General features: G+C 54.0%; 4 protein-coding genes across 4 annotated transcripts; 3 read left to right on the forward strand and 1 right to left on the reverse strand.

Annotated features, from left to right (window-relative positions):
• Positions 1-823: 823 nt before the first annotated feature.
• N657DRAFT_649825 (glycoside hydrolase family 55 protein) lies at positions 824-3,926 on the reverse strand. The gene is made up of 4 exons (XM_062793807.1): positions 3,373-3,926; positions 3,234-3,320; positions 2,866-3,174; positions 824-2,811 (listed from the first exon to the last, which is right to left on the reverse strand). The coding sequence occupies exons 1-4, from the start codon at positions 3,691-3,693 to the stop codon at positions 1,222-1,224; spliced, it is 2,307 nt and encodes a 768-aa protein (XP_062643458.1). The 5' UTR covers positions 3,694-3,926; the 3' UTR covers positions 824-1,221.
• Positions 3,927-5,448: 1,522 nt separating this feature from the next.
• On the forward strand, positions 5,449-6,526 carry N657DRAFT_706495 (uncharacterized protein). Its single transcript, XM_062797387.1, has 2 exons — positions 5,449-5,511; positions 5,552-6,526. The coding sequence occupies exon 2, from the start codon at positions 5,755-5,757 to the stop codon at positions 6,208-6,210; it is 456 nt and encodes a 151-aa protein (XP_062643459.1). The 5' UTR covers positions 5,449-5,511; positions 5,552-5,754; the 3' UTR covers positions 6,211-6,526.
• Positions 6,527-6,893: 367 nt separating this feature from the next.
• N657DRAFT_549723 (uncharacterized protein) lies at positions 6,894-7,342 on the forward strand (the record flags this gene model as incomplete). Its single annotated transcript, XM_062787883.1, has 2 exons — positions 6,894-7,078; positions 7,228-7,342. Coding segments are annotated over 2 exons (300 nt in total), but the record flags the coding sequence as incomplete, so codon positions are not given.
• Positions 7,343-7,363: 21 nt separating this feature from the next.
• Positions 7,364-8,604, forward strand: N657DRAFT_581072 (uncharacterized protein; the record flags this gene model as incomplete). The annotated part of the gene is made up of 3 exons (XM_062789499.1): positions 7,364-7,570; positions 7,772-8,085; positions 8,160-8,604. Coding segments are annotated over 3 exons (966 nt in total), but the record flags the coding sequence as incomplete, so codon positions are not given.
• Between the last annotated feature and the right edge of the window lie 1,784 nt (positions 8,605-10,388).

A 10,388-nucleotide genomic window follows, 5' to 3' on the forward strand; every position in this document is an offset into this window, starting at 1 on the left:
CGCAGACTGCAGCCAGTGGTATCCTGCTTCAAATCGGCTGGCGGGCTCGGAGGAGAGCGGGCCGAGAAACTGGAATGACTGATGTGGTCCTCCTGATGGATGATCGAGCCGACTCCGGTGTGTGTCACCCTCCGCCGGGTTTCTGCTTGTATCATCCGATTGATGCCAGTGGCAGTATATAATGCGTGTTTGAGAATAACGTTAGCGTTAGATGATGTCTTACTAAGAAGAGTAAGAAAAAGAAAAGACTCAATTCCTCGTTTTGTGTCTTCATGTCCAGCAGTTGTGCGTTGTTCACATGGGTTAAGGTATGGTGAGTTGTGTCATCGTCCGCGAACAGTGGCTTAGGTAGCTTACAGTGGCTTACAGTAGCGCCAATTGCCACAGTTTGATCGACCAGCCGGATTGGGCATGACCGAAAGAAATACCAGCCAATCAGAGAGCGGAGCGCTTGGAACGGTAGTTGTGCTGGGAATGCTACTTGCGGTGGGAATGCTAGTTGACATATCAACGGCAGATTGTATCCCTGGAATGCGAAGTATCATACCCGCCTGGTGCATTTTCCCATTACGGTATTCTTGCTCTCTTAGTTCTCTCTAGTTATTTCATTTGCTGACAGGGGCCTGCATGTGCCACGCTAATGAAGAAACCAGCGTTGGATTGTAGAAATGGGCACTGAATTTGCCGAAGGGAACGAGGGAATGCTTAAGGTAACGTCACCTTACTTAGGTAGGTAAGGGAACGTCATACCATGGAACGAAGACGGGCCGGTGACGGGACTCATCCTTATCAGGAAACGGTATTAACAGCCCGTTGTGTCATAGGACCGTTCTCTTCGTTAAACCCATTCTGCCGAAGAACACTGGGTAAGGTGGCAGCTCTGACCAACCGGGTGTGCTAAATACAGGAACCTGTTATCCCATGTACACGACGGGTACCGGCGCCAAGTCCCTTCCTATGAATTCAACCTGCGAACGGCGACTACCAATTCTGACGTGCGACCCACAACGACGTACTCGGTCTCCCTGTCGAGAATTTAAATCTCGCTACAAACATCGGCGTGTATATGGGGGAGAATGGCGATGTGATGCGGACTCGCTCGAGGAAGCCGTTAATTGATGTGCCCTGTACTTTCCTTCGAAGATGTGGAATTGGATCAGGAATGCACATGTAACAGCCAAAATAACCTAAACTCAATCCATTTGACCCGATCCACCTTGACTATGGAGTGTAGCGACCAACGTCTCCTTCCCACGACCCCGTAAACCCATTGGCAGTGACTACCTCAGTCCCGTCCGCCAGTCTCAAGGTTGCGTAGGCGTCTTTGCTGCACAACCCAAACGCCTGAAGGTTGGCCGGCGTCTCCTTCACAAAGTGCATATGCCTCTGGCAGTCCCCGGAGCACTGTTGATAGCCCGGCCCGCTGAAGAACGCCCAGCTCGCAGAGGCATACGTGCGAATCCCGTTGCCGCCATTGAAGTAGTTCGCCGGGCCCATCCTGCACCTCTTGTCCCCCTGTCCGCACCAGGAAAACGTCGGATCACCCCAGCCCGCCTCATCGACTGTCCACGGCGCAGGCAGCACCATAAGGTTGTTGTCCCCCTGATCATAGTTGGTCTCGCTCTGCAGCAGGCTGACCAACACATTCTCCGCCTTCCTGAAGTTCAGCTGGTACAACCACCAGTGCTCCGATCCCAAACCATGCAACCACGTCCCCTTGGTCGCCTCCACCAACACTCCCCTCCCAGCCGCAAAACTACTCCCCCCGTCAAGGGGCACTTCCACCACATGATCCGCCACCCAATTCCACACATTCTCCACATACACGCTTGACGTCCTGGCCAGATGCATGCCCATAAACGCAGCTTTGCACTGGTTCGCTGGATCCCGACACGCATCCGTCAGCGGCTTGGCTCCACGCGTGCCGCCAACCGTTACAAGGCTGTTCCAAATCGCCACATCACCCGGGTTGGCCCCCGCCAGATGGAACTGCAGAATGATTGCGCCAGGGAGCACATCCCCCACAGTAAACCTCATATCCTGAATCTGCGCCACGCCCACCTCGCCAGGCAGACCAACCTGCACGACAGGCTTCGGGTTCTTTTCGTCTTTGAAGAAAGACCCATACCCAACGATGGTCGCCCAGGCCTCGCCCACGATCCGGCTGCCGGCGGGGATGAGAAGCGTCGAGTCGACGCGATACTTGCCAAAGGGAAAGTAGGCAATCTTGTTTTGGTCTGCGGCCAGGCGGAGGATGGCGTTGAGCGTGGCCGATTCGTCGACCGTGTTGTCGCCCAGCACGCGCCGGCCGCCGTTCTGGCCCGGGTCTTTGATGTTGAGGAATGAGGTGACGGGGAGAGAGGCGTAGCTGGGCGCTGGTGGGACCGGATACCGGCCTCCTGGGGCGAGGGCGGGCGGACGGGAGAGGAAGGAAGAGGTGAGGGGTTGGTAGATGGGGTTGCTGTTGACTGTGTTGGCGTAGGTGAATTGCGCGATGTGCGATTGGCCGGGGAGGATGAAAGTGCCTGGGCCCTGGGCCACGTCGCTGGTGGTATCTTTGCTGAGGTTTTCGATCAAGTAGTTGGGCCAGGTGGTGGTTTTGAAGGTGACGCCCGAGTTGATGGATTTGGCGTCGATGAGTCCGATCCAGGGGTAGCCGCCGGTATTGAGGACGCCGGTCCCGACAGTGTCGAAGGTTGGGTTGATGATGCTGATGGTGTGACCGCCATCGATGAGCATGCCGACTGTGTTCTGGAAGAAGTAGATGCTCTTGAAAACGGCCTGCTGATGGCCGTTGTACCAGATGCCGTTCTGAAGCGGTCAGCATACTTCGTCGGATCCGCAAGCAAGGGTGGATCTAAATACCTGGCCCCTTTCAATGCGCACATCCGACACGGCGAGCGTAGAGCCCCGACCCAGCCTGATGCCTGTGTGGCCAGCACCGTTGACAGAGTAGGGCATGCGGATCTTGACGTTTTGCAGGTGGGCTGCTTGTGCCACGCCCCAATAGAGGGCTACAAAGGGTGCGTTCCCGGCAACGTTGGTGGTGTCGAGGACGAGATTCTTGAGAGCTACAGCAAACGATAGTTCACCCGAGATGCCTGTTGCCGGGTCCTGGCCGGAGAACAAGGTGCCGTCGCTGGGAAATCCTGGCGCTGCCTTCAGAACAGGGGGCTATGCACACGGGTCCGTCAGTGGGCATGTTCAACAGTCGTCTAGGTTGCTCGAAGTACCGTATTTGCATCTCCAATGATGATGGTGTCGGTGTTCATGTAGATAGTCTTGCTGATGAGGTACTCGCCGGGAGGGATGTAGACAACCTACGGCCGGTTCAGAATACGCTGAAGTCAAATTCTCGCGAATGTATCATACCCGTGGCTGGCTGGCAAACCACTTTCCGTGCCGGGTGTTGCCGTTGGTCGCCGAGTTGATGGCGGCCTGAATGCTGGCTCCATCGCCGGGACTGACGGCGCGATACACCTCGTACACATAGTCGCCATCAAGATCTGGCGCATAGCCTCGGACGTTGGCGCTGGTGTGGTCGATGTTGGCATACCAGAAGCTGGTCCCCGCCTGTCGTGGGTCGAACCGAGCTGATGCATTGACGGAGGGCTTCCCGGCCGGCGACGCGAGCACGATGCCGAAGTAAGCGGCCGCAGACAGCACCGCTGTCATGCTCTTGAGTGCGAGCATGGTGTTACGGTTCGGCGGTGAGCTAGATGGTCAATAGTCTGAAGAAACCTGACGGGGTGAGAAGTGGGCATGATGGCGGGGGAGAGGTCATCATCAAATATCCGAAGAACATGTCCCCTTGCCCTAGACATGGAGCAGGCATATCTGAGCTATGCCGCGGTTGTGTTCACCCTTCACCTCGGGGTCGTCAGTAATCCCTACTCCCCTTCCACTGTTCCACAACGTGCTCACACTGCAGCGGTGCGTGAGAAAACCTCTATTCCAGGTTAGCCCTGGCTTGGGTCTGCTTCCAGGTGAGATTCCGCTACGAACTGTCCAATAGTGACAAAGTTCTGGTAGCAGTCGGCGAAACTCCACTCTAGGCATCAACATTGTGTCGATCGCCGTGCTACAACCCCTCCGACAACCCTAGCAATCTTAGCGTGCTGCAAGTAAAAAGACGCGTTTTTCTCAGTACCTGGCAGGTATCCTGTACCTGCAAAGATGGAGCCCACAGGCCAATCCAACTCCGCCATGATGTCAACTTGGATTAGGGCAACCTAGGTCATGTGAGTTGGTTAAGGTACCATCAGACCCTGGTTTGTTAGCGCGGATCTTGTGAAGGAAATAAGCACAAGACTAAGGTATAGTTATGGTAAGGTATTCACCGTCTTTTCTCCTTCTTCTCCTGTTTATTCTTTGATTCAATTTCTCCTCTTATCCTTTTATTTGTTGCTTTTACATTACTTCTGTTTCCTTCATAGTTAACTTACTTTCTTTGCCTCCTATTTTACTATTCCTTCTTTCTTTCTTTTTTTTTTTGTTTGGTTATTTTCCTACGTTTCTCTCCTTGTTTCATTTATCCTACCCTTCTTCTAACTGAGCCGCCATGTGCCACGACAATAAACACACTTTGTTAACGTTACCTTTATTTCTGTTGCACTTCCTTTCTTCCTTCTCCTCAGCTTATACTTACCTTCCTGTTCATGATTGCAGGTAACTGCTGGTATTTCTCTTTCTATATCTTGCGTTTTATATGGCTGTTCCATGTAACTAATCGTCTTTCCGTTGATTGTGCTTTCGTAAAATACCTGTCATATGCCACTCTAACACAACCAGACCCAGCATGTGGTTGACAGTTACAGACTTTCAGATGGACGCTCATCTCATCAGAACGTCTCCACCCGGGCTAGGTTCCCAACACTCTTGAGCTCACCCAAGTGACTGAACACTACAGTCTGTCGGGTTGGAGCAGTTGAGGAGAAACGCCTTGGCTGTTCCTGGGATGTGGGTTTCCACTCCCTGTGTTCTCCACCGAACACGACTAGCGGTAATACAAAACCAATATATGATTGATAGGTACCTAACCTCGAGTAAGATAAAGAAGTGTGGCAGACAGGCAATGATTTGTCCCGGTCAGAGTGCGGAGAGTAATTGATCTCGATCTTTGTTCGGGGCGAAGGAACTTCAGGCGAGCAGAGCAGAAATGTCCGACGCGTCCAGTGTCATTAAAAGAGCTTTTACAAACCCAAGCACTAGGTGCTTATGCTCCTCCTTTCTCTTTCAGACCTTCTGCACACCCATTTACACAGACGCTGTTGTCGGCAGAGGTCCCCACGGGAAGCAAGCTTTGCAACCATCAATCTTTGTTTCAGGAGTTGAGATACGCAATCTCAGTAACAACTTGAACGTGCAGGCCTCCTCAAGACCACAACGAGAGTCAGTCGAGTCCACCGCTATATACATGGATGACTAAGGTAACCCGCCAACAACAAGACAGACTTTACCATCACCATTGTCACGGACAACATCTGTCCCTGGATACATATATACCCCCGAGTTTTCAAGTTTAGAAACACTCCAATCTAGCGTCCGACAGTGCTACACTGGCAAAAAGAAGCTCGACAAGGTTATCGAGCTTCACTGGAAGGTATACCCCGGCGGCAAAGGCGATAGTTTTACCATATCTTGGTTCCCGTTATACCTGGACGAGTCTAGTCGCTGCCCACAGAGGGCATCCCCGTTTTCGACCGCCTCAGCAGCGCTTAGGTGCGGACCGTGCACCGAGTTCCAGGAGCGTCTATGCAACATGGGCGCTCAGGAGGGTACCTTCTTCAATTCGCGGGAAGAATCGGTAATGCCCGCGACTCGCATCGGCTGTTCCAGCTGGGCAAGACGAAGGGGACCGAGATGGAGAATCGGGTCGTGATGGGATTATTTCGGAGTTACTTTAAAAGTACTGGCAAAATTACCTGCCACGAAATGCTGGTTGAGGCAGACGTCAAGGCAGGGATTGAAGAGGCGGGAGTACGGGAGTGGCTGGAAAGTGGAAAGGGCGGGGGGGAGGTCGATGCCGAAGTGCAGGAGGCAGAGAGTGAGGGAATACGGGGCGCCCTCACATTACCATTGAAAAGTACGAGGATGTTGGCGCGCAGCATCCTCAGCAGTTCATGGAGATGTTTCCCAAGGTCCAGGACGAGGAGTTGCATAGCTGATCGGTTGGATTGTACAATAGAAGAAAGGAAGCCAATATCTTAGGGTTAGGGCTACTCACGGTTATCCTCTCTTCTGTCCCATTGTCTGTCCGGTCTCAACCCTCGTTTCCCTCCTGATTACTCCTTGCACTCGCTTATGCAAGTCCACCTTTCCCTGGCCAGCCTGAGCACGCCTGACGCTCTTGCATGGGGCCGGAGCGATGACCTCTGGGACGACGAAGGCGTCGAACAAGCCCGATTTCAATCTGTCGCAAAATCTTCCCTTTCGCACGCCAGCAATTGATGACTCAGCAGGCCCGGGCCAGCTCCTTGCCCGAAGTTTTGCCGGCCGAGAACCCGTTCGCGTTCCCGGAGTGGGGCCGGCTCCGTAACGGCTCCAAACGGCGCCGGCGACGGAGGCCGGAAGTCGTCGCCCATTCTACTTCGTTCACACCCATCAAAGTCCTCCAGCGCGCGCCCCGCGCATTCGCGATGGCGGTGCATCTTTGGCGCCAGGATCCCGTCCCCTGTTCGGGGACGCGAACCAACTGTGTCCGACCCTCGAAGAGGCTCCGGTGCTGGCCAGGCTCGCTCATGCCGTCGTGGCCTTCCCCCTTTCCGCTCAACCCCCAGAATTTCCCTTTCTCTCATCTTTCTACTCATGCTTCCTACTCCTAACGCACTGCTCGGCTCAACATGACGGTACAACAGCAGTCACGCTTCTCCGAGCTGGACGAGGAAGGCGTGAATACGCTCCTTCAGCTTTACTTTGAGAGCGCCATAGAGGAGGAGGCTAACGAGCAGCCCTTCGTCGCTTTGGAAACGCGAAACCAGCGTGATAGAGTATGGACTGAATGGACCGAGTATGTCTTCTCTTCCCCCTCACCTTTCCCGGGCCTCCCCCCCTCACGCGAACTAAAGCTCGACACGACGTCTGGGACAATGTGCTGATGTATTACTGGTTTCTACCATTTGAAAAGATTCTGTGCACTTACCAGAAAGAAAGATGGCGAATTTGATGGTACTCCCCGGGTGTATGTGGCCCACCTCCGAGCCCGCGACTGGTGCTAACTGAGTGAAGCCGTCTTGATGTCGACCCCTGCCGCTTCTGGGTGGACTTCGCTCGGGAACCGTCAGCTCCAAGGGGTCAGGCAATCGTCCAGGGGTTTCTACACAAATATGTGGAAAACTCCTACAAGGAACGTGTCGTGCTGGGGCCTGAAGAGCGCGCTATGGTCCGCACGGTCAACTCCGCTTATAGTGTCATTGAGGTTTGGCGGAGGCTCGTCGCAGCGGCCGATTTCAAGGTCCTCCGTGCTGAGCGGGCCGCGCTGCGAAGGAATGATAAACTCCAGGAGGCCAACCGGCTCTTCCTGAAGTGGGCGCAAGAAGGCGAAAAACGGGAGGGACCCGCCTATTCGATTGTCAAGGTATGTGGAGCTGAACCGAATACATCATTTTTTCCCTCCTTTTTTTTTTATTGGTGGATCCCCTTGCATGTCATTGAGGTTACTTCCTCTACACCTCCACTCTTCCCGTGTCATACTTATACTATCCGTATACTTTACTGACTGGTGTCTGGCTAGTGGATCCTCCAGAAATTGACGCCAACACTCGGCCTAGAGATCGACTCGTCGTACCTGAAGGTTGAGGCGACAGCAGCAGACATCATCGTCATTCTTACAGCGCTATATCAGCGTGCTGACGATATACCCGCTTCGCCACTTAAGAGGGTGTCGTTCCACCACGCGGTCCTTCAAATGGGTACCGGCGGTTTCCGTCCAGGCTGCCTTGAAGACACCCTGTGCAAGCAGTACACCATATCCGTCGTGCGCGATCCCGATAATCCGACCCGGGTGAAGCCTATTGTCACACACAGGATTGATCGGAACAAGATCAAGGAGGCCGAGAAGACCTGTAAATATAGGAAGCAAACATCGTAAGCAGTTTCATCCTTTAGCAGATGGGAGACCAAGGGCTGACGAAGGTGTATTCCCTACCGCCTGTCCACAGCGTCGCCTACTCTACCACTCTCGTGCCGTTTCACCTCCTTGATTCGGCGAGCCTCGTGATCACTCGGGCGATACAGATGGACGCCTTGGATTTGGATGTCAGCTACAAATCGCTCCGCGAACTCCTCCAGCGTCCACGTCTTGGTGAAACCGGCCGCATCGACATCCCCTGGAAGGAGAAATTCCTCAACGAGCCTCTTTTCCCACTAAAATACACAGAGTTCTCGGCGATTTGGAATCGGTGCCTCCATGTCATAGGCAGCCGGAAGGATATCCGCCCATACTCTCTTCGCGTCGGTGCTGGAGCCCGGATGGATAGTATGGTGCTCCCAGACACTCACCCCCGCCGGACGTCGGATAGTCAATTGACAAGTATTTGCAGACAGCCTGTCAAGCGCCCTACGGAACTACGTTATGGGCCACTCAGGACCTGTTTTCGAAAATGACTACCAGACAGCTGTCGTAAGAGCCAATCTCGCCTCAATAGCGTTTGGGCCGAATGCCGTGCGCCGGGATGAGTGGATGGATGGATGGAATTTATTTCGCCCGGAGGCACGAAGCCTAAAGGGCCTTGGCACGCTAACTACATCCAATTCCTTGACGTTCAACCATCAACTCGTACAAGCCCTCTACTCTCTCCCCTTTTCTCACGCCACCTGTTGCCTCTTGACTTAGTTTAGCAGATCGACTTGGAGGCACCGGGATGAGTGTCACGGCGATTGCGCCGTGCCTGCTAGGACCCACGGGTGGAACCCGGCATGTGGAAAGCACGGGCCCCTGTGGGTTAAATATTCTGCACCTCGCTGCCGCGAGATCTGTTCGTAGCTCCTCGAGCTACGTCTTGACAATCAAGCCTGCCCGTACCTGACGGAATAGAGCTTAGACTGTAGTTTAGCCCGAATACAATTGTCATTGGATTGTCCGCCTGTCCCGCCGTGACAATGAGACGCTCTTCGAGGACCTTCGCAATATGACCCTTACACGGGATGAGGGCGCCCCTATCTCCGTGTTGGAAGCACAGGTTGCGAAGTTCCAGGAACAAAGGGATATCGCTAAGCTCCGCAACAAGATCCAGGCCTCAACCGACAAGCTTGAGAAGAGCAGGCTTCGCAGTCAAATCAGCAGCATCCTCAAGACTTGCAGAAGGCTGCAGCTCGAAGTGGATCGACAGGCCTACTTCAAGGAGGCGGACCGGTTGCGTCTCCAGGGGTCTGAGCCGAACCCAACGCCCGGCGCGGGGGGTCCGGGTGTAGCGGCTCCGGTGGCCGCCTGTCTATCGCGCTGGAGACCGCGAGACGAGGGCGAATTCCCAACGGACGACACAAGCGCATCGGAGCAGTATGTCGCTGCGCAGCTGCTATACCTGTCGTCTACCGTAACTAAAACTCGTCGGCTGGTACCAAAGGCAGCGGCACCTTCCAAGTCGCAAGGGGACTCCCACTGTTTCGTCTGCTTCAAAGGCTTCACAAACCGCTCTAGCCTTACACGGCACTTCCGAGATACCCATTTTGTCGATGGTACGTTTGAAGAACCTCTCGCTTGTCGCGGGTGCAAGCGCGCCGGGGCGGCAGAGGTTGTGGTCCACGGCCCGGCACAGTGGTGCAATCACCTCGAGCCAGGGTTCTGCATCTATCCACTTCTACCCACGCGACCCTTGAAGTAGATAGAATAGATGGATTAGTCAGCTGGACTGAGATAGAGTTGATAGAATAGAGAGCTATTCTATCAACGTAGATACCATTCACGTAGATTGTTCATGCTTAGCGGATGAAAGATGTTCCGATAACAGGACGCTCACGACTGCTGAACATTTCTACCTAGCCACAAGCCGGTCACCTCATGCTATGCCACCTTCAATTTGAAGCAATATCTCATCCTCAAGCGCCTTAATGCCTGCCTCTCGGAAGGCGATTCCGCATAATCATCCGTCAATCCGGCTTTCACCCACGATCTAATCGTCTGGGCGGCAGAGATCACGTCAGTCCTGAGCCGCGTCCGTCGTGTCGTTACCATGCAGCCAGCAGCGGAAAATATTCTTTCACACTCGGCTGCCATCGGCGGGACGTTGAGCACGTCAAAGGCCATCTTTGCCAATCGGGGATATTCGAATCGGAGGTCCACCCAGTACTTGATAGGGTCGGCCTTTGGGTCAAGGTATCTCCCCTGGATTGAGAGAAGCCAACGATCTAGTTCATCCACCGTTTGTGAAGACGACGGCCTACTGCTAATC

Source organism: Parathielavia appendiculata, assembly GCF_033297405.1.
Source record: "Parathielavia appendiculata strain CBS 731.68 unplaced genomic scaffold N657scaffold_23, whole genome shotgun sequence".
NCBI classification, from domain to species: domain Eukaryota; kingdom Fungi; phylum Ascomycota; class Sordariomycetes; order Sordariales; family Chaetomiaceae; genus Parathielavia; species Parathielavia appendiculata.

Coding starts and splice junctions, on each gene's coding strand:
- N657DRAFT_649825 (XM_062793807.1), bottom strand. CDS start 3,693: ATGCTCGCACTCAAGAGCATGACAGCGGTGCTGTCTGCGGCCGCTTAC. Junction 3,321..3,372: donor GGTTTGCCAGCCAGCCACGG/GTATGATACATT, acceptor AACCGGCCGTAG/GTTGTCTACATCCCTCCCGG. Junction 3,175..3,233: donor TCATTGGAGATGCAAATACG/GTACTTCGAGCA, acceptor CCGTGTGCATAG/CCCCCTGTTCTGAAGGCAGC.
- N657DRAFT_706495 (XM_062797387.1), top strand. CDS start 5,755: ATGCAACATGGGCGCTCAGGAGGGTACCTTCTTCAATTCGCGGGAAGA.